The 22,191-nt window shown below is 45.0% G+C and overlaps 2 protein-coding genes across 3 annotated transcripts; both read right to left on the reverse strand.

The window, feature by feature from the left end:
• Nucleotides 1–576: 576 nt before the first annotated feature.
• Nucleotides 577–2,372, reverse strand: LOC134219908 (uncharacterized). Of its 2 annotated transcripts, XM_062698806.1 has the most exons (5): nucleotides 1,976–2,371; nucleotides 1,829–1,899; nucleotides 1,304–1,457; nucleotides 903–1,036; nucleotides 577–849 (listed from the first exon to the last, which is right to left on the reverse strand). In XM_062698806.1, exons 1-4 carry the CDS (start codon nucleotides 2,109–2,111, stop codon nucleotides 942–944), a joined length of 456 nt encoding a protein of 151 aa, XP_062554790.1. In that variant the 5' UTR covers nucleotides 2,112–2,371; the 3' UTR covers nucleotides 577–849; nucleotides 903–941. The 2 variants fall into 2 exon arrangements, with proteins under 2 accessions (XP_062554790.1, XP_062554789.1); XM_062698805.1 differs by having other exon boundaries at nucleotides 577–1,036; nucleotides 1,976–2,372.
• A 16,678-nt stretch (nucleotides 2,373–19,050) lies between these two features.
• On the reverse strand, nucleotides 19,051–20,217 carry LOC134219525 (uncharacterized). The gene is made up of 2 exons (XM_062698268.1): nucleotides 19,562–20,217; nucleotides 19,051–19,496 (listed from the first exon to the last, which is right to left on the reverse strand). The coding sequence occupies exons 1-2, from the start codon at nucleotides 20,195–20,197 to the stop codon at nucleotides 19,317–19,319; spliced, it is 816 nt and encodes a 271-aa protein (XP_062554252.1). The 5' UTR covers nucleotides 20,198–20,217; the 3' UTR covers nucleotides 19,051–19,316.
• Between the last annotated feature and the right edge of the window lie 1,974 nt (nucleotides 20,218–22,191).

The following is a 22,191-nucleotide window of genomic DNA, read 5'->3' on the forward strand; positions in this document are numbered from 1 at the left end:
GATTCATGGGGCCCTATGTTCTTTTTCACTATCAAAGCAGTGTCCTTTCATAAGTATCTTCGACTACTTCTTATCCACATCGTACCAATTTCGGACTCAATGGAATGCGCGAATTGTTCGATCTGATTCGGAGAAACAACACTGCTTGTGGCAAGGCAGGTAGCTGCCTCAAGCAGTTCCAGTCTGCAAGATTGCTATCCGCACCTTTGGGGCTATAGAGGTACGAAAAAAAAAACCGAACCCAAATTTCATTCATTATTCGCGCGACCAGATTTGATCAGAAGTCAGCGGACACTAACGTGATGGAAGCTCCGGTTTCCTACCACTCGGAATTACTGCCGATTACAGTTGAGATAATGCCGAAACCATTAACGAACACAAATGGTCCGATTCATATCTGGGCAGGAGCGGACAATTGAACTGACGGGACGGCCGTCGCTTTGTTTGCACAGCCTGATTGAAAGCGTGTTAATGGTTTCGGATTTCCCGCGCGAGAATGATTAATAAATTGGTTACCGCTTTGGTACATCGGATCTCTGGTCGGATTGAAGAAGACAAAGCTTTCAGATTGTTACATGTTACTTTTTAGGGTATCGAATTCAAGCGTTCCTTTATTGAATTGGCAAAAACGGTTGAGCTGTTCCGTTGCGCGTACTACATCACTCAATCTACTGCAGTAATATACTGTTTACAAATCCTAAATTGACAGGAAAGCATTCTTTAAACTGTTTGCGCGTAAAAGGGATGAGAAACTCTTGTCGTATAAATGTGTTCATATATAAATATATATGTGTATATTGTCTGGACGAAAAAGGTTAATCTCAAGGAGCTTACTACCCTCGAGATCCACTGGATCCTCGCAGCTCACTGCAAACGCGCTGCTGCTTCATATTGACTCAAACCTGGCTTTCCGGTTCGTATCGATTTCCGTCATTTTTTATTCAGACAACATCGAAATAATACAGTGGCTCTTGCTTCTCACGGCGAATTTTCCTGCAGGCTCCAGCCACTACCAGGGCTTCCAAGGTGAAGATTACTAAAAATAATTGAATTATTATAAACATACGTTTTAAGATTATTGACTTTTATATTACCTTTACCATATGGAAAAATATAGCAAAGACATGTGTTTTTTTAAAGATGATTATTTATTTAAAAAAATCAATTTCCTATTGGTGGGAGTCGAACCAATGTCACCCAGTACAATAAACGGCTGTTCTACCACTATGCCACTGTTCTAAATATTCATCTTTTCAAAACAAATATGCTTGTTTACTTTCGTAATATGTGCATTTATACTCACAAGTCAGTAATATAACCAGCTTCATTTCCGTGGCCGTCTTTTCCATGTTGTTCTGGTTGTACTCCGTAGCTGAAAGGACGGCTTTTCTAACGATAGCCGAAACTTTCAAGGTAATGGTGCAGGTCTGGTATATTTGCAACAGTTTTTCCATTCGCTGGAATTATAGAAAACATTTTAAAATTTACTAAATGAGAAATTTTTTGAAGTTGATTAAATAAAATCTTGTTAGTCCTGCTCATAATCCGGAGATTCCTCTCGGAATCCAGTAATTTCACTCGGAATCCAAGAATTTTATTCAGAACCCGGGGATTTTATTCAACATCTTGGGATATCTGGGATTTTATTTGGGGTATTTCATAATTATTCAAGTTCAAATACTGTAATTTCATTCCTGAGCCATAAATTCACTTATTTATACAAATGTTCCGAATTTGCTGGAAGGCCCTCGGGAATATTCATCACATAATCAGATATATTTGAATTAATTTCCTTATCCATATGATTAAAGGGAGCTAAGAAACTTACTTTAAACACTCCGATGATTAGCGTCAGCGATAGGAAGTTGTACAACACCAACATCACAACGACTGGTTCGACTGGAAGGACATCGAGTGATTCATTATTTAATTCGTCAACCTCAAACTTCCTCCCCCATAAAAAAAAGTCACTCACCATCATAACAAGTAATATCACGATTCAGCTCACGGGAACATTGCAGCAGTGCCGATGCCACTTCAAATGAAACGAAAATCTCCGCAAAAGCGATAAAATAGCTCCAGGTGTAATAATTGCACACAGCACAACGCATCCTGTATCTTTGGTTTATGTCTGGCACACTTATCTAGTAATGATGGACGTACTCCTCGTATCTAAGGCTAACGCATACGAAATATTCTTGAATGCTGGTTGAGATTGCTTTTTCTTGAATGTCGAAGGCAAATCATTCAGACTGGTTTCCTTTGAGTTTCCCGACTATACATACGTTGCACTGCAGCCGCACAAAGATTTTCAGCCATTCCAACTACGGACTCCCAATGCTGATGGTGAAGGTGAAAACATGCCAATTTGACAACATTTCGCGGCTGCGCATAATTCACCTTCAATCAACCGACCGGTCGGTCGCCGCAGTCCTTGCAGCAGATCCTGATTTCGTCGCTGTGGTTCCGTCCGCGACGAGTAGAGTGCTCTGCCTACTCGCGGTTTATCTCCACGCAAGGCGGCGTACCTCGTGTAATCGTTCGGAATCAGACGGAAGTGGTAATTTATGGCGTCGTAGATGTCTTTTTGGAGATAGCGCGTAAACCCACCTCCGTTGCAGTGCGACGAAGATGCGGTCGACCACTGATCTGCGACCAGGCGTTATGGATGTTTGTTGGTAATTGGAATTTATACCGTCGGGATCAGGTTCCACGGATGGGCTACCGATTGTGCTGCCGCGACAAAATCGCCATGGAAGCATATCGGTACAAGGCCAACCGAAGGACATCATAATTTGAAGTGTCGGCTATCGATAAGATCTGTCTCGAATGCAAAATGGATGGTGAACATTAGTAAGGATTTATGTTCTTGTTTCGTTTATAAGGGCATTTTTTTAAATGTTATCCCTTTTCATATTTGTTTCCCAAGCTCCGCATTTTACAATTGTTAAGGGGTTAGGCCCTCCTTAGTCGTGCGGTAAAACGCGCGGCTACAAAGCAAGACCATGCTGAAGGTGGCTGGGGAACGGCGATTTCCGGTGCCGTTCTAGGCAATTTTCGGATTGGAAACTGTCTCGACTTCCCTGGGCATAAAAGTATCATCGTGTTAGCCTCATGATATACGAATGTGAAAATGGTAACCTGGCTTAGAAACCTTGCAGTTAATAACTGTGGAAGTGCTTAATGAACATTAAGCCGCGAGGCGGCTCTGTCCCAGTGTATACGACATACGAATGGATGTAATGCCAATAAGAAGAAGAAGAAGAAGGGGTTAGGCCACGGTATGGGATTCGATTAATCGATTTTTGGTATTAAATGCTTAGCTTAGACTGACTGTACATATCAATGGTTGCTATTCCGTGAATGATCAGAACAGATGTAAATTGCACTACGATTAAAGTGAATAAAGGTCGGGATTTTTCACCTATTCTCGAAGTACACGTTTCAGCAGCTCACAAATATAGATCAATAACAGCGCCGGCCAAGTCCTTATTTATTTATTTATTATAAGTATATCAACAGGCATCCTACAGCCTAATTTATGTTAAATAAGGTTACAATAACTAATACTAAAGCGGTTTAACATGTTACAAAAATAAACAGAATCGTAGAACTATGCACGAGAAGCAAACAAACTGGAAAACCGACGTCTTAGGTTTAGGCGACTAACACTAAAGTCGAACGCAGAAGCGACTCTATTAAATATCCTTTGCAGTCCAGTAATCGCACTTTTTTTTCTTCCTAAACAATGGAGGGGGAATCTGCTCAACAGACATCCTAGGTGGACTAGTAAGTGCGGGGTTAGGGATCACCGAGGGAGGCAGGACTACATCCCCGACCCGCTAAACCGTTTCCATTGCCGCCAAGCCCATAGCCCCTTCGGTACAACCAGAAAGTAATGCTTCAAAGGGGGGCCAGTGCACAACGCACCCTCGATGTTAGCTGCGTGTCCTTGCAGCACCGAACATCGTAACTCGCTTTTTTAGAAGAACACCATGGTATCGTGCCAGCGCGTTGCCGCCTTTCCAGGTGGCCTTACCACGCCCTATGTCCTCGGAAGGTGGGAAGGGTCGACTTCGCGCCTGCTTCCCTCTGCACGACTGGTATCAAGAATGATGATGTCGCGTGCACCCCAAATTGACCTTTCTGCGATAGGGCCTATTCGCCAGCACACAGAGGGACTTGCCGACGCGAGGCCTACGCCTGCCCCAGCCTTGACGAGGACCCCTTTCCGTCCTCGGGCTCGGAACCCGCCCGGTTGACCGACGCCGCGAAAGCGACGATACCATGTTGTTCTTCGCGCGGCCACTTGTTTGATAAAAGGACCGAGTTCGACCACAAAGCATGACCACCGGTATGACCCATGAAGCCGACTCCGATCCCTTCGACCACCTCTTATTTGCGCCTGAACTAGCCATCCTTGAGTCCACGCGCCACCTTCTGTGTAGCTCCGAGACGATTTGGGCGATAGCCGATAAAACGGCGTCCAGCCAACTTCATCTTTACACATCCTCCGAACTAGGTTGTCCGGGGTAGTGTCCAGACCACATGTGGCAAGCATGTGGTCACGCATTGCGCGAAAACGTGAGCACACGAACAACACGTGTTCCGCCGTTCCTCTAAACCTGCGCACACCAAACACTCGGGCGAGGCCGAGCAAGCCAGCTGCGTTACCTGCATTTTGATTTTGCAGCACGCTTAAACGCCGGGCGCATCGAACCCCCCATGGGGTGCTTGCTGTTCACAGCTTTGCTGTAACAAATCAAACAATTGGGAGGGTTCGTGCAGCATTGTGCCTTATGTCCCTCCAATCCGCAGCATCGGCAGAGATTGCTTCTGTCAGGGCCTTTGCAGTCCCATTGCTTGTGTCCCGGTTCCAGGCACTTGAAGCAAACTTCGGGTTGCTCGTATATGCCCACAGGGCATACCGACCATCCCACCTTGAAGCTCCCTAACTTAACTACCTTGGAGGCGTCCGCTACAGATAGTCGAATCAATGCTATCTGCGTCCCTGCCGGACCTTTCTGTAGCCGAACGGCTGCGGTGGGCGTCTCCACTTCACACTGTCGCCGCAGTGCCGTGACGAGCTCTTCGACTTCAGTGATCTCGTCCAGGTCTTTAACCCTTAGATTCACCTCCGTCGTGAGTGCCCTCACCTTGACCGTCTCGCCTAGGACCTCCTCCGCCAACTTCTTGTAGGCGGCGCCCTTTTGCGAGACGCCCCGCTTCAGCTCGAGTATCATCTCGCCCATCCGGGTACGTCTTATTCGACGTACGTCGGCGCCGAGTTCACCGAGCTTGACGTCACTCCTCATCGCCTTCAAAACATCCGAGTACTTAGCCTCGTCCGCCGTGATGGCTAGGGCATCGCCTCTGGAGCGATTGGCGCCTACCCTAGACTTCTTGCTACCCTCATTCGCTTGGGCCTTCTTGTCGGCCCTTGACTTCTTCGGTTTCCTCTTGTTCTTGACCAGGGTCCAGGAGGCGACATCCCCCTCTATTTCCCTGGTCTGGTGCGGCTGAAAACTTTCAGCCTGCCGTAACCCCTTACCACCGTCTTTCATGAGTGGACGGACCTTTCCAGGTCCTTCCTCCCCCGGTTTTGGAGGTACCTGACCGGGGTTCAGCTTCCCAGCCCCACTACCCTTGTTCGGGGTAGTAACCCTCCGCGTTTTGGAGCGGCCCCCAGGGAGCTCATCCCCTGGAGACTGTATCCCCCGCAAATACTTGAACTTAATCTGAGTAGACTTTGGCACCACCGTCTTCGCTGGCACGCCCTCGGTCGATTCGACCTTGCCCGAGTCCGCGAATCCTTGGGCCTCAGTCTGGGTAGACCTCGACTCCACCGAATTCACGGGTTTACACTTGGCCGTCCCGACCGCCCTCTCCAGCTTGGCGTCCAGCATCGACTTTCGAAGTTTCTGCAAGCTCCTCTTGAGGTCCTTGCTGATATTATGCTTCGATGACGCAAAGTCGATGATGGCGTCCAGCTGTTCCGTCGCCACCTCGAAGGCCGAAAGCCCATCGCGTTTGCGGTTCATCGCCTCCACAAGCCATGGGCCGTCAATAACCCCTACCGGCGTTTTTCTAGCCGAGAGGAAGGTTGAGTGGCCCACGCTGGCGCTGCGCACTGAGCTGCCGACTATTGCCTCTGGCCTCCTAGGCGGAGACCTGAACAACCCACCTCTTGCGAAGGGGTTGTCGCCTCCACTACTACCACTAATTGAAGAATTGACTTGGTTTTCCATTTTGGTCCCACGAGTTGCTCGGGAAAAGAGGTCCACCACGCCAGAGCCCAGCATGACGCGGTAAGGGACAATTACTGTGGAGGGTGCCCAGGTACCCCACAGGCTCCGTTAAAGGCCTAGCTTATTATTTCACCCCCCTGTCCATGCATCCCCTCGGCACGGGTCGCTTGACGCCTTGGGATTAGGGGTTAGGGACGATGGTCCCGGTCTAACTCGCAGTGGCCATGGGGAGGGGTCGCCCTTGGACAAAGTCCCTGCTGCCCCCAGTAATCGCACTGTACATGCTGTAATTGGTACGTTGCAACGGTAAACGAAGCAAGGAGTTATTTCTCAAAGACCGAGGGGCAACGGTGATGTTCACTTGCCCAAGAAGCGATGGGCAATCTAAGCGTCCTTGAAGAGCGTCAGCAATAAGCAAAGCCCTCGCCGTATTCCACTTTTAAGCAATAGATGTCAGTAATTTTTTTTTGTGATTCTGAAAATGCATCCGAGAGATCGAGAAGCATTGTCCACAACATACGATACATGCTGCTTAAATGCGAGTTGGGAATCCATGATTACTCCCAAATTCTTGATATGGTCAATGCGTTCGATTTCTGCATTCAGTAAACGATAATTAAAGCAAATCGGAATTTTTTTCCGTGAAAAAGAAATTACTGAACATGTCTTTAGGTGTACCATCATACGGATGAGCCTGCACCAATCAGCGAACAGACAATGAGACAAAACATTTTCAGGTCGTCTGCAAATGAGAGCCGTGGAGCCTATAGAGCTAGATGCATGTCGTTGAAGTACAGTAGAAACAGGAACGGACCCAAGTGGCTACCTTGAGGTATACCTGATGTTGAAATAAAACTGGGTGCCTGGCAATCTCATACACTTGGTCGGAGCAGTGTTCACAGCGTTCTCAACTTTCACGGCTGATAATACCTCATTTGAGAACACGCTCGAGAACTTTTCGGAGAAAAGCGAACAGCTGTCCTGGGTCGTAGATGCCGTGTTGTCGTTGAGCGTCATGGACGAAGGTAATCCAGATTCCTTACGTTGCTCGTTGACATATTGCCAGAAGCGTTTAGGATGTGTTGGATATTAAAAACAACCATTACGAACGACATAGAAGATAATACGACTCGATACAATCGGCAACGACCTAGGCGACGAATAAAGGATCACGATTGGAAGCTTGGAACATGGCACTGCAAGTCGCTAGGCTTCGCAGGTTGCGACAGGATAATCTACGATGAATTACATCCCCGCAACTTCGACGTCGTAGCGTTGCAGGAAATCTGCTGGACAGGACAGAAAGTGTGGAATAGCGGGCATCGAGCGGCTACCGTTTACCAAAGCTGTGTCACCACCAACGAGCTGGGAACCGGCTTCATAGTGCTGGGAAAAATGTGCCAACGCGTGATTGGGTGGCAGCCAATCAACGCAAGGATCATCAACGTTCACTACCCACACGAAGGGAGACCAACGACGAGAAAGAAGCGTTCTATGCACAGCTGGAGCATACATACGATGGATGCACACTGCGGGACGTCAAAATCGTCATCGGTGACATGAACGCTCAGGTAGGAAGTGAGCAAATGTGTAGACCGGTCATCGGGCCGGATAGTCTGCATACCGTATCGAACGACAACGGTCAACGATCACCTAATCAAGTAACGGAAAACCAAATCGACCACGTTCTAATCGACGGTAAATTCTTCTCCGACACGCAGTTACCGCAGTGTGAATATCGAATCCGATCACTATTTCATTGCAGTATGTCTGCACTCAAAACTCTCGGCGATATACAACACGCGTCGGAGCCGTCCGCCGCGGCTATTTAAACATTGGGCGGCTACAAGACGGTAGACTAGCCCAAGAATACGCGCAGCAGCTTGAAGTGGCACTCCCAACGGAAGAGTAGCTAGGCGCAGCGTCCCCTGAAGATGGCTGGAGAGATATTCGATCCGCCATTGGAAGCACCGCAACCGCTGCACTAGGCACGGTAGCTCCGGATCAGAGGAACGACTGGTATGACGGCGAATGTGAGCAGTTAGTTGAGGAGAAGAATGCAGCATGGGCGAGATTGCTGCAACACCGCACGAGGGCGAACGAGGCACGGTACAAACGGGCGCGGAACAGACAAAACTCGATTTTTTGGAGGAAAAAGCGCCAGCAGTAAGATCGAGACCGTGAAGAGACGGAGGAACTGTACCGCGCTAATAACACACGAAAGTTCTATGAGAAGTTGAACCGTTCATGTGAGGGCCACGTGCCACAGCCCGATATGTGTAATGACATAAACGGGAACCTTCTTACAAACGAGCGTGAGGTGATCCAAAGGTGGCAGCAGCACTACGAAGAGCACCTGAATGGCGATATGGCAGACAACGGTGGCGGTATGGTAATGAACCTAGGAGCACGCGCGCAGGACATGCGACTTCCGGTTCCGAATCTCCAGGGAATCCAGGAGGAGATCGGCCGGCTGAAAAACAACAAAGCCCCTGGAGTTGACCATCTACCAGGAGAGCTGTTTAAACACGGTGGTGAGGCACTGGCTAGAGCGCTGCACTGGGTGATTACCAAGGTTTGGGAGGATGAGGTTCTGCCGCAGGAGTGGATGGAAGGTGTCGTGTGTCCCATCTACAAAAAGGGCGATAAGCTGGATTGTAGCAACTACCGCGCAATCACATTGCTAAGCGCCGCCTACAAGGTACTCTCCCAAATTTTATGCCGCCGACTAACACCAATTGCAAGAGAGTTCGTGGGGCAGTACCAGGCGGGATTTATTGGTGAACGCTCTACCACAGACCAGGTGTTCGCCATACGTCAGGTATTGCAGAAATGCAGCGAACACAACGTGCCCACACATCATCTATTTATCGACTTCGAAGCCGCATATGATACAATCGATCGGGACCAGCTATGGCAGCTAATGCACGAAAACGGATTTCCGGATAAACTGATACGGTTGATCAAGGCGACGATGGATCGGGTGATGTGCGTAGTTCGAGTTTCAGGGGCATTCTCGAGTCCCTTCGAAACGCGTAGAGGGTTACGGCAAGATAATGGTCTTTCGTGTCTGCTATTCAACATCGCTTTTGAGGGAGTAATACGAAGGGCAGGGATTGACACGAGTGATACGATTTTCACGAAGTCCGTACAGTTATTTGGTTTCGCCGACGACATTGATATCATGGCACGGAACTTTGAGAGGATGGAGGAAGCCTACATCAGACTGAAAAGCGAAGCTAAACGGATTGGACTAGTCATCAACACGTCGAAGACGAAGTACATGATAGGAAGAGGCTCAAGAAAGGTCAATGTAAGCCATTCACCACGAGTTTGTATCGGTGTGACGCATTGGAGGTGGTTGAAAATTTGTGTACTTGGCCTAACTGGGGACCTCCAATAACGATACCAGCAGAGAGATATGGAGACGCATCGTGGCAGGAAATCGTACGTACTTTGGACTCCGCAAGGCGCTCCGATCAAATAGAGTTCGCCGCCGTACAAAACACTTATTAGACCGGTAGTTCTCTACGGACACGAGACCTGGACGATGCTCGTGGAGAACCAACGCGCACTGGGAGTTTTCGAAAGGAAAGTGTTGCGTACCATCTATGGTGGGGTGCAGATGGCGGACGGTACGTGGAGGAGGCGAATGAACCACGAGTTGCATCAGCTGTTGGGAGAACCATCCATCGTTCACACCGCGAAAATCGGAAGACTGCGGCGGGCCGGGCACGTAGCCAGAATGTCGAACAGCAATCCGGTGAAAATGGTTTTCGACAACGATCCGACGGGAACATGAAGGAGAGGTGCACAGCGGGCAAGGTGTATCGGTCAGGTGGAGGACGATTTGCGGACCCTCCGCAGACTTCGTGGTTGGCGAAGTGCAGCCATGGACCGAGCTGAAAGGAGAAGACTTTTATGTGCAGCACAGGCCACTCCGGCCTTAGTCTGTCGATGAAAAATAAAATAAAAAAGGCTAGTTTGTACAATTCCATTTTATCCCACTATTTGATTGTACCTTTGACAGATACGTATTTCGACCTCAACAGTAAGATCGTCTTCAGTGTCTCGTATTTGACTCAACTTGAGTCATGTCGTCATCGTCGAGACAAGTTCGAGACGCTGAAGACAGCTTTACTGTTGAGATCGAAATACGTATCTGTCAAAGGTACAACCGCATGGGTGGAATTAAATGGAATTGTATAAACTAGTTTTATGACTTCTTGACTTGTTTTCTCGCGACAAGAAGCAATATGCGTGTGGAAGCTTCGATATTGGCTCTGATTATCAAACTACAAGTGTGACATTGCTCAAATTTGTCGTATCAAGTGTCAACAATTATTGACGATGGCCCACAACCGGTGATATTCCCCTAGTGAATGTGAAAATTGTGAAGCGATTAATGCTAATTAAGAAGTGTGAAGAGAGATATTTTCGGCCAAATGCCCCTTTCATTTCGACTAAACGGCATTTACGGCCAAATTATCAGTTCAGCAAAATGACCAGTTCGGCAGAACTACACTTTTGGCCGTATGCCTCTTTCGGCCAATCTGGTTTTAGCATAATAACCGATTCGAAAAATTTCAATTGGCATTAAGCCAAATGGCTTTCTACCGAATGACATGTGGCCAAACGACCATCACCATGAAATTCAATGAGATTAATTCCGCATGAGATATAATTATCTTCCTGGAAGTATGCTTTGTTCAATATAGGTCAAAAAAGTATACGCTTCCTACTTCAAAGGATGCATTTGTTCGGCATAATGCAAAATCCATTGGTTTATCGTGTTGGTTAGACTGCCACCTTAGTTACAGTGTTGCGTTGATCAGCAACCCTTAGGTTCGCGGTCATTTGTCATTGGTCAATCCGTGGAACTGTGAGATGGGAATTTGTGGGGACCAGAGCTCTATTGGACGCTACTTCCTTGATATCATTGAAACCCAACAAATCTTATTCATGAATAATCTTGTTCATTCAGCAATTGTGCACTATTACGAAAGTTTTGGATCACACGATCTACCAATGTTTTAAACGTACATACAAAATAGAACTGTTCGGTAAAAAAAAAACAAATCTGAAACAACCCATTGGCGAAACATGTATTATTAATGTGAGATTTAAAATCATTATCACCACGCAATTACAATTACATCGGATCTGGCAATGATCCGAATCGGTGCGTTATAATTTGCGCCTTGTCTCCTTCCCATACCTGTTTTTACATCAAATATTAATTTCATAAACTTGAGTGGTTTTCATCAACGGTGGTAGATCTTGCATTCCATAAAGCACTGCATTCTTTCTGCGGCATCAGAAGAATGTTTCACCGCGTATTGCTCTCGGTAGTTGTGGTTGTATATATCACTTCCTGCTGCTGTTTCAAATTCTCCAACTATATGGAATGGGAATTAGCGCCAGAAACATTCATCGATCAAACAAGCAATTTCATTGCGTCAATCTTGACGCCAATATGCAATTCCCATGACATATATCAGTTGAATCTAGTTCAGCTGTTCTTCGATCCGTACAGCAACGGGGTGATGAATCGAGTATTGCACTACATTTCCAACTCTTCATGCAGCAACAAAATTGTTATGAACTATGAGAGCTCCAAAATGGGATCCTCAAGTGGAACGCAATACTACGTCGTTTTTTGTAATGTTTTGCGGGAGGTAAGCCAACAACTGTTCTCATAATAAAACAATGCGAGCACTTTTTATCGTTGCAGAACTCCGAAAAACTTCTCAAATTCACTATGGAACGTCAGCTGAAACATGGAGATGCACGGTACATTTTCGTGACATTTTTGAACAATGGCGTACCCTACCAGTCCAAGTACTTCATTCGAGACAATGATAGATTCCGGCTGCATTATCTGTTCATGATAAAGTACGATGGTTACGGGTGGACTGCCGCATCTTTCTTTGACCCATTCACACGGCGAGAACGTCCTTTCAGGCACGGACAAGACATAGAGCAAACGTTCAAAGATCAACTGAGAAATGTTCATGGATACCACTTTGTATTGCAATATGAAAGACCGACGTATGGACGACCAGAAGTGTACTCTCAGTACAAATATTTTGTGCAAACCATGGCTGTAGTGCGAGGTGGAAACGCCAGTTTGATGTCAGCTGTGACAACGGGATACTTTCCCGATTTTTTACTTTTCGAAGATCTCTATTTCGATCCCGCTCAATTCAAATACGTCAAACTGCTTCCCATGAATCAGTTTCGATATTTGTGCGCAGTGACTCCTGCTCTGAATAAGGAGGTTCCATGGCTACGGGTATTCATCGATCCGTTCAATTGGACCGTTTGGACCGCAATTGTGGTAATCGTTGAATTATTGGTATTGTTTATCTACCACTTTGGCTACCGAAGAATCATTCGGAGAGGCATTCTGAACATTCACTTTGAGGTTTATCAGACATTCATTAACGGGCCACCGAAAAGGCAACGCACTCAGTTGGAAGAGTTTGTAATAGGAATCTTCGTGCTGCTGTGTATGGTTTTAATGGCAGTTTACGAATCTTCGTTGGTATCATCGATGTCAATGAAGCGATTCTATAAAGAAATCGATACGGTCGAAGGTGTGAATGAATCAAATTATCCGGTCGTGATAATCAAGCATGTTGCCGTACAGTTCAATCTACATTTTAAGAATTTGAGATATTTTGAGGATGATAAACGTTTCAAGGACCTTACCGCGTACAAATTACACGACTATCAGCATGTGATTCCCTGTGACGAGATTGATATGTTTCTCGATTTAGATACGGAGGGACGGTTGCATCCGGTGGCGGAGCATTTCGCTTGCAAGACGGACAATTTCGCTGTGGCAACGTTCTCACCATATGGAGAGATGCTCAACTTCTATTGGAACGTATTTGTGGAGGGAGATTTGCTGAGATATTGGCGGCTTATTGAGTTCGTTCCCAAATATTTTGAAAGAACTAGTGTTCACATAGTCAGACCTCTAGGATTGCGTGATATGAACATTGCGTGGTTTGTTATTATTCTGGGTTCTTTGCTTAGTTTGATATCTTACCTGGCAGAACTGGGTTACAGATTTTGCCTTCGTAAACCTATAATGAAATTCTGTTTGTAGTTCTGTGAAGCTGAACTTGCTTGAAAGACGCACATGCAAATTGAAATATAATTAGTTGTTAAACAGAGCTGAGATTTTATCATTTATTTTTTAGTATCAGGAGGCTCGAACGCTATTCTAGTAAACTGTATTTATATTTCGTACGATGTGCGTGTAGGATTAAGTTATCGCTTGGAACACTAGTTCGTTCAGAAGATTCGTACAGGACGGAAGAGTAATTTCTGCTTCAGTTGACTATTGAATCGGGAACATTAGCTCTGCTTAAGGTGATAAGTGGGTTCTATTTATAATCATGAGGTATCTATTTATAACTATTTTCGTTTTTAACTTCCGTTGAGCTAGGAAAATGACTCCTTCATCTCATTGAACAGGTTTATATTTGTTATGCCATGTGTAAGTAGAAATTGGCTACCTGCTTGTATAAGTCAACTAATCGGATATGTCTTCTTCTCTGTTCAAACTAAGGCTGGAGTAGCCAGAGGAGTACATAAAAATGTACATAGGACGTCAATCATCGTTATCCTGGTATAGAGGTGAGCGCCGGCGCCGGCAATTTCTGGCATCACTGCACATACAAGTAGGTGACCGAAAATTTGTTCCTTTTTTTTCTAGAGAAGCGGTTCTCAACCTGGGGTACATTATCCCCTGGGGGTACATTCACCGGGCACAGGAGGTACCTCGGACAAAAATACGTTATAGCGGATGAATAAATTTTTTAATCAAAACCTGGAAGGCTCCTTCCAAGTGATCCGAAAGCCTTATTCTAAGAGGTTCGGAAACTTTCTTCTAAGAGGCCCGGAAGCCTTCTCTTAAGATTTTTTTTAACTTTCTTTTTTCTTTTCTCCCTCTTTTAAACCCTCGGAAAGTTTTTTTTTTCAAAAGCCTCGAAAGGCTCCTTCGACAGGGTTCAAAGCCTCCTTTTAAGAGACTGGAAGGCCTGAAAGCCTGAAAGCCAGAGGCTCGGAAGCCTCCTTTCAAGAGGCTCGGAAGCCTCCTTTCAAGAGGCTCGGAAGCCTCCTTTCAAGAGGCTCGGAAGCCTCCTTTCAAGAGGCTCGGAAGCCTCCTTTCAAGAGGCTCGGAAGCCTCCTTTCAAGAGGCTCGGAAGCCTCCTTTCAAGAGGCTCGCAGGCCTCCTCTCATGAGGCTCGGACGCCTCCTTTCGAGAGGCTCGGAGGCCTCCTTTCAAGAGGCTCGGAAGCCTCCTTTCAAGAGGCTCAGAAGCCTCCTTTCAAGAGGCTCAGAAGCCTCCTTTCAAGAGGCTCAGAAGCCTCCTTTCAAGAGGCTCAGAAGCCTCCTTTCAAGAGGCTCAGAAGCCTCCTTTCAAGAGGCTCAGAAGCCTACTTTCAAGAGGCTCAGAAGCCTCCTTTCAAGAGGCTCAGAAGCCTCCTTTCAAGAGGCTCAGAAGCCTCCTTTCAAGAGGCTCGGAAGCCTCCTTTCAAGAGGCTCGAAAGCCTCCTTTCAAGAGGCTCAGAGCCTCCTTTCAAGAGGCTCAGAAGCCTCCTTTCAAGAGGCTCAGAGCCTCCTTTCAAGAGGCTCGGAAGCCTCCTTTCAAGAGGCTCAGAGCCTCCTTTCAAGAGGCCTGGAAGCCTCCTTTCAAGAGGCTCAGAGCCTCCTTTCAAGAGGCTCGGAAGCCTCCTTTCAAGAGGCTCAGAAGCCTCCTTTCAAGAGGCTCAGAGCCTCCTTTCAAGAGGCTCAGAGCCTCCTTTCAAGAGGCCTCGAAGCCTCCTTTCAAGAGGCTCAGAAGCCTCCTTTCAAGAGGCTCAGAAGCCTCCTTTCAAGAGGCTCAAGCCTCCTTTCAAGAGGCTCAAAGCCTCCTTTCAAGAGGCTCAGAAGCCTCCTTTCAAGAGGCTCAGAAGCCTCCTTTCAAGAGGCTCAGGAAGCCTCCTTTCAAGAGGCTCAGGAAGCCTCCTTTCAAGAGGCTCAGAAGCCTCCTTTCAAGAGGCTCGGAAGCCTCCTTTCAAGAGGCTCCGAAGGCTCCTTTCAAGAGGCTTGAAGCCTCCTTTAAGAGGCTCAGAAGCCTCCTTTCAAGAGGCTCAAAAGCCTCCTTTCAAGAGGCTCGGAAACCTCCTTTCAAGAGGCTCAGAAGCCTCCTTTCAAGAGGCTCAGAAGCCTCCTTTCAAGAGGCTCAGAAGCCTCCTTTCAAGAGGCTCGGAAGCCTCCTTTCAAGAGGCTCGGAAGCCTCCTTTCAAGAGGCTCGGAAGCCTCCTTTCAAGAGGCTCGGAAGCCTCCTTTCAAGAGGCTCGGAAGCCTCCTTTCAAGAGGCTCGGAAGCCTCCTTTCCAGAGGCTCGGAAGCCTCCTTTCCAGAGGCTCGGAAGCCTCCTTTCCAGAGGCTCGGAAGCCTCCTTTCCAGAGGCTCGGAAGCCTCCTTTCCAGAGGCTCGGAAGCCTCCTTTCCAGAGGCTCGGAAGCCTCCTTTCAAGAGGCTCGGAAGCCTCCTTTCAAGAGGCTCGGAAGCCTCCTTTCAAGAGGCTCGGAAGCCTCCTTTCAAGAGGCTCGGAAGCCTCCTTTCAAGAGGCTCAGAAGCCTCCTTTCAAGAGGCTCAGAAGCCTCCTTTCAAGAGGCTCGGAAGCCTCCTTTCAAGAGGCTCAGAAGCCTCCTTTCAAGAGGCTCAGAAGCCTCCTTTCAAGAGGCTCAGAAGCCTCCTTTCAAGAGGCTCAGAAGCCTCCTTTCAAGAGGCTCGGAAGCCTCCTTTCAAGAGGCTCGGAAGCCTCCTTTCAAGAGGCTCGGAAGCCTCCTTTCAAGAGGCTCGGAAGCCTCCTTTCAAGAGGCTCGGAAGCCTCCTTTCAAGAGGCTCGGAAGCCTCCTTGCAAGAGGCTCGGAAGCCTCCTTTTAAGAGGTTCGGAAGCCTCCTATCAAGAGGATAAGAATGATGAAAAGCGTTTGAAGTGAAATTTTATGAAATTATTCATACGCAAATTACTTTACTCTTACATATAAATGTTAGTTTCAGTAACAATCACTTTCGTGTAACACTGAAACCAATTATATTGTCGATTGATAGTGTTGCGAGCTTTATTTAGTTCTAGGTACGCAATCCTCATTTATGGTTAGACTGTCATCTCATGATACCCCTTGGTGGTTATGCAGTTCTAATTAAGAATACTGTAATATGTATAAAATATATAATATTTATATTATGTAAGTATGAAGTAAGTAAGTATGAGAGTGCCAACGCCTTCTGGGTGCAACTTACTCTAATTCTGATCGATTATGGAGTAGCAACAATTCCCATGTACATGTAACTCTGTAGTTCCGTAATTGTTTTGGGAATACTGTGATTTTTATATAATGTTGTAATTATGTTCCATGATGCTTCTATAACTAACAAACAAGCTTCAGAACCTATGAATCACTCTGTTGGTCTTTTAGACCTCCAATATCTGAACTCAATAATGTTATAATTTGTACATACTGGCGTCATGATGTCCCATGGGGTATCTCCATCTAACATACAGGCTCAGAAACCTGTGAATCACTCTGTTTGCCTAGTAGACCTTCAATATCTGAACTCAAGAATGGTTTGGAGTACCGTAGATATGCTGGGAATGTTGTAATTTTCATATACCGGTGTACTGATATCTCATGGGGTTTTTGCAACTAACAAATAAGCTCAGTAGCCTTTGAATCACTTTGTTGGTGGTTTAGTCCCCCAAGATTTGAATTCAAGAATGGTTTGGAGTACCGTAGATACTCTGGGGATATTGTATTTTGAATATACTGGTGTAAAGATGTCCCATGGGGTTGCTCCAACTAACACATAAGCTCAGCACCCTATGAATCACTCTGGTTGTGTTGTAGACCTTCAATATCTGAACTCAAGAATGGTTTGGAGTACCGTAGTTTTTCCCAGAATTGTTGATTTTTTTATATACTGATGTAATGATATCCCATGGGGTTTCTACAACTAACACACAAGCTCAGGAACCTATCTATCACTCTGTTGGTCTTGTAGACCTCCAAGATCTGAACTCGGGCATCCCCATATGAATTTGGCACTCATTATTTAAAAATGACAATGAATTTTAATACACTATTATTTTTCTTCTCTTTCGAATATCTGATGATGTATCTGATTTTTGTTATTATGTGGATAATGGATAATTGCCATGGTGTACATAACATGATATTTCCTGCATTAGATTCCGCCGACTAATGACAATAGTACAGTTGTATTGAATTCGTTCTTAATTTCGTCTAATTTAAACATAGGTAGATATTTCAACTGAGGAGCATCGGGCAAAACGGGCATATGACGGAGGTTGCACATTACTTGATCTTCTTTATTGGATTCAGAGACATTATTACAAAATACAACGCAGTTAAATTCAATCTTCTTATTTTTCATACCTGGATGTTTTGTCTAATTATTTCCCCATTTATGTGGGCAGAATCGGTCTAAATGAACAACTGCTGCACAATAAATATTAGGGTGGTTCAAAAAATCGATTTTGCTCCACAGTGCTCATCTGATTCTTTATCATGTTCTGAGTGTCCTCTGAAAATTTGAGCTCATTTGGATTAAAACTGATTTAGCACAAGCCGTTTCAAGTTTGCATGCAAATTAGTATGGGGAAATTTATTTTTTCATTATAATGTTAATAACGCTTCCCCATAAAGCGCAGGTTAAAAGAAAACCTACAAAGCTAAAAGGAATACTCAACAGCTTTCACCCAACGAAAACCGCATGTTGATTAATTGCCCCAATAATTAGTAATCGATTTAAATACAGGTTGCGAATCTTTAGTCATGATCGTTAAGCTTCTTTCAGGGCATCACTGAAATGTGCAGTGCAACATAGTAACCTGAATTTGTGTGTGCTATCTTTCGCGCAACGAGCAGCAATGTTGCCTGTTGAGGAGTTATGCAATTAGCTCCAGAAAATCACGGTATAGATTAAATTCGATTACTAATTATTGGAACGATTAATTAAGATGCGGTTTTCACTGAGTGAAAGCTTTTAAGTATTCCTTTTAGCTATGTAGGTTTTCTTTTCACCTGCGCTTAATGGGGAAGCGTTATTAACAGTATAATGGAAAAATAAATTTCTCCATACTAATTTGCATGCAAACTTAAAACGGTTTGTGCTAAATCAGTTTTAATCCAAATGAGCTCAAATTTTCAGAGGACAATCAGAACATGATAAAGAATCAGATGAGCACTGTGGAGCAAAATCGATTTTTTGAACCACCCTAATAAATATATCTATAAGAAGTTTGCGTAGACATTATTTGATTATGATAGTAGATTTGAATTCACTCTGTTTCCCCTCTGTTCGTAATATCAGATGATTAATCTATTTTTTGACATTATATGGTGAGAATCGGGCAAAATAAACAACACTGAAGTTCGAAAATGAGGATATATCTTCCATTCGGTAAAACAGACATAATATTATTATGCAAATTTGCTCGACATGATTAAAATAAGTGTGATTATTTTATGATTTCCAATATTTCCCATGAAATTAAGGGAGAGAAAGGTGAAATGGACCACTTGCCGAAGACTGACCAACACGAAACTATCACCATTCGATTCTACGCATTTTTTACGTTCGGAAACACTATTTTGCAGAGCTTTTGTGTAGCAGCCTTTAATTAAGTTGCCATTTGGGATCCCTTTTTCCCACTGTGACTGGGTGGAACCTCGTCTGACCGAAAGCTATTTGGTAGAAATGGACATACGGATCAAAATATCCAAAGAATTTATCGGTTTAATCAAATTTTTGAACGGGGAAAAGACATTTGAATTTGTTTTTGGAAATGACCAAATCGGCTAAACGACTTCTTCGGATAGTCAAAGAGTGTCAGTGGCACGTCGGTGCTTTTACTTTTACTTATTTAGTAGAGCTTTGAAGCCTATACATTTTTCTCATGTTGTCTTTGTTTGTGCGGAATGTCTTTTAGTTTATTTTCCACTGAAGAACTTCTCACTCTTACAGCCCTTATTTCATTGCTAGCAGGAAAGGATTCTATGGACCAGTTCTTTCACAGTTTGTTTTATGTCTTCTGTAATCAAAGACACGCATTCCTGGACGGCTAATTTTCCCGGCTTCATTGCAGTCAGCGGTATGACGTATAAAACTGAAATGGCATTGACCACGTTGTTCAACAGATCTGGCAGCTCGTCCATAAACTGATGCGTAGAAAGTTATGTTAGAAAAATAACAGCAAAAATACCTACAATTGATTCCAACCTACCTTCGAGACACAACTGGTCGAACCCGGTGAGCATGATCCCAAAAGACTGATTAAAGTTGTGACGGTGTTCTTACCATGGTCGAACAGCGACAAAGTGGTGTTTGTTACTGTCTCAAAATAAGGAACAGCCAAAAGGACGCAGTACTGTAGCCGCCCGATTGCAGTCCGCGGTTGCACCAGTTGCGAAGCGTAGGAGCTGCATTTTTGCTGTTTATCATAGATAGTCGTCATGGCGCTTAGAATGCTCTGTACAATCGCTTGGGCCGGAATCATGACGTTACTGGTGACGCTCCGTTTGTAGCCATCAGCAGTGTCGGAAACATATGTTTTGAATCTGTTTGCTTTATGTATCGAGCTCATCATTCTCTGCATCTGATCTGCAGAGAATTTCAAATTCGGATATTGTGACCACGTAGCAAGCAATGATTGCCGAACGAAGCTATCTATAGAGTCCATTCCATGTTCAACGCGATTCTGCTGCTGGATGATGGAATTATTCATTTGCTTGGCCGCATCGTTTAGCTGCGCCAGTCCGTGCTGGATTGCGGCGTAGTTTGCTTGCGTCCACGCGTACCAGTCGACTGCCAGAGTGGGTGAAATGAATGCTGTTGTAACAAGTGATAAGATGGGAATCATAGTTATTAAGGTACCTAATCCCTCGCAAACTAGATATGGATGATTGACATTCTGAAGCTTATATAAACTTATATCGTTTGTTTGAATTTACACATCGCTGAAGAATAAATTATTAGATAACTATTTTGAATATTTACTGCAGTTGAATGGCGAAGTGATGGGCAAGAATGAGCAGCTTAGTATTGGTATTGTGGCTTAAGACTTCTTCAACTATGCGCTAATTTTTAATTATTGGATTTCCTTAAACTTTTCCAATGGCGGTAAATCAATCATCTCTCGTCATCTGGACTTCTGTCCGTCCATCCTATTCTTGGCTAACGGGACACAAATATCGAGATTACAGTGTTTGCAAAATAAGATAATACGCTTGATTTTGAGATGCAATAGGTTCACTTCCTTAACATTTTTATTAGACGCTTTGCAGTGGCACTTGACTATGGTGCTTATTTTTAACGTAATAAATGTTTGCTGCTGGTAACATTAGATATATTACAAGAAACGCGGTTAATGCAAGGTGCATCACAAAAACTATTGTTCAAAGATGGCTGCCCGATCTCCAGACCTCAACCCCTTTAAAAATATGTTTGGTTCTTGTATAGAAAGTTCGGGAACACACGATACAGAACTTAAACCAACTGAAGAAGGTTCTCGTGGAGGATGACAATATATCCCCGGAAACAACCCAAAAACTAGCAAAAATCAATGCAAAAGGCATCTCTAGAGCGTAATTGTTGCAAAAAATTAGCCAACGAAGGGTTAATATAAATTTTTGGACACTCGAAACAATGTTTTGAGCATTCTACGGACAATTTTCTGGCCTTTATTTTTGTACCATTTTTCTGTCGATGAGCTAATGAACAATTTGCACTGTTTATATATAGCATTCAACGCCGCACATCTCACGATGCGTCAAGCCATAACGGCCATCCGTTGCTCGACACTTCAGCTAGCAGAGTAGTAGTAAAAATCTTCTTTATTTAATAATTTTCTGTTCTACAATTATTTTTTACATGTACAGTGCTCGGCCGGCTTGGCCCTCCAACTTCAATTTGAATTTTTTGTTTATATTGTTATTTGAGTTTTAAGATATGATATATCATGACGGCCTTTAGGAGGCACTAGTGTGTTTTTAAAATTTGATAACCTAACTACTATGTACACTAATATTTACAATAAAAATTTGATAACCTAGATTGGAACTAGCGCCCTAATTGGAGCCTGATCCGAATGCAAGCAACGGACCCTAAACTTTTCTTTACACTCACCAAAGCGTTCATGTAAGGTTTTTATTCCGGCCAGACGGTGGACCTCGGATGTTCTTGTCCTGGGAGGGGTGTTGAGGATCATCCTCAGGAATTTGTTTTGAACCCGTTGAAGTTTGAGGTGGTGGGTTTTAGCGCAGCTCTCCCAGACCGGCATGTCGTATTTGATCAAAGAGAGGATGATTTGCTTGACGACCGGCGGTTGACCAAAGGGACAATGACGACCGGCGGTTGACCAAAGGGTACAGTAGTTTCCACAAAACGTTACACTTTGTCACCGTTTTGTCAACCTGTTGCCTGAAAATAAGCTTGTTGTCGAGGGTCAAGCCAAGGTAGTCGGCCTCATTGGCCCATTCCACAGTCGTGCCATTGAGGATGATTTTACAGTCCCCAGGCGGAACAAGTTTAGGGGATTTGGAGTGGGGGAAAATGATGACCGGGGTCTTCGCCGCGTTTATACAGATCTTCCAACTGGTGAGGTACTCTGTCAGGGCATCCAGGCCTCGTTGGAGTTTTGCCACTAGCGCTCTGATCACTCTACCGTTGTAGACGATGGAGGTGTCATCTGCGAACAGAGACAGAATGCCGCCTTCTGGATGTTCTGGCATATCTGAGGTGAACAGATTGAAAAGCAGGGGCCCGAGGATTAGAGGTGGGCAGAACGGATCACTTCGTTGAACGGATCCGATCTGGTTCATTCATTCTTATGATCCGGATCTTTCTTACGGATCG

Source organism: Armigeres subalbatus, chromosome 3, assembly GCF_024139115.2.
Source record: "Armigeres subalbatus isolate Guangzhou_Male chromosome 3, GZ_Asu_2, whole genome shotgun sequence".
Lineage (NCBI taxonomy): Eukaryota > Metazoa > Arthropoda > Insecta > Diptera > Culicidae > Armigeres > Armigeres subalbatus.

Coding starts and splice junctions, on each gene's coding strand:
- LOC134219908 (XM_062698805.1), bottom strand. CDS start 2,111: ATGCGTTGTGCTGTGTGCAATTATTACACCTGGAGCTATTTTATCGCT. Junction 1,900..1,975: donor TGATATTACTTGTTATGATG/GTGAGTGACTTT, acceptor ATGTCCTTCCAG/TCGAACCAGTCGTTGTGATG. Junction 1,458..1,828: donor TAATCATCGGAGTGTTTAAA/GTAAGTTTCTTA, acceptor CTATAATTCCAG/CGAATGGAAAAACTGTTGCA.
- LOC134219525 (XM_062698268.1), bottom strand. CDS start 20,197: ATGATTCCCATCTTATCACTTGTTACAACAGCATTCATTTCACCCACT. Junction 19,497..19,561: donor CGACCAGTTGTGTCTCGAAG/GTAGGTTGGAAT, acceptor TCTACGCATCAG/TTTATGGACGAGCTGCCAGA.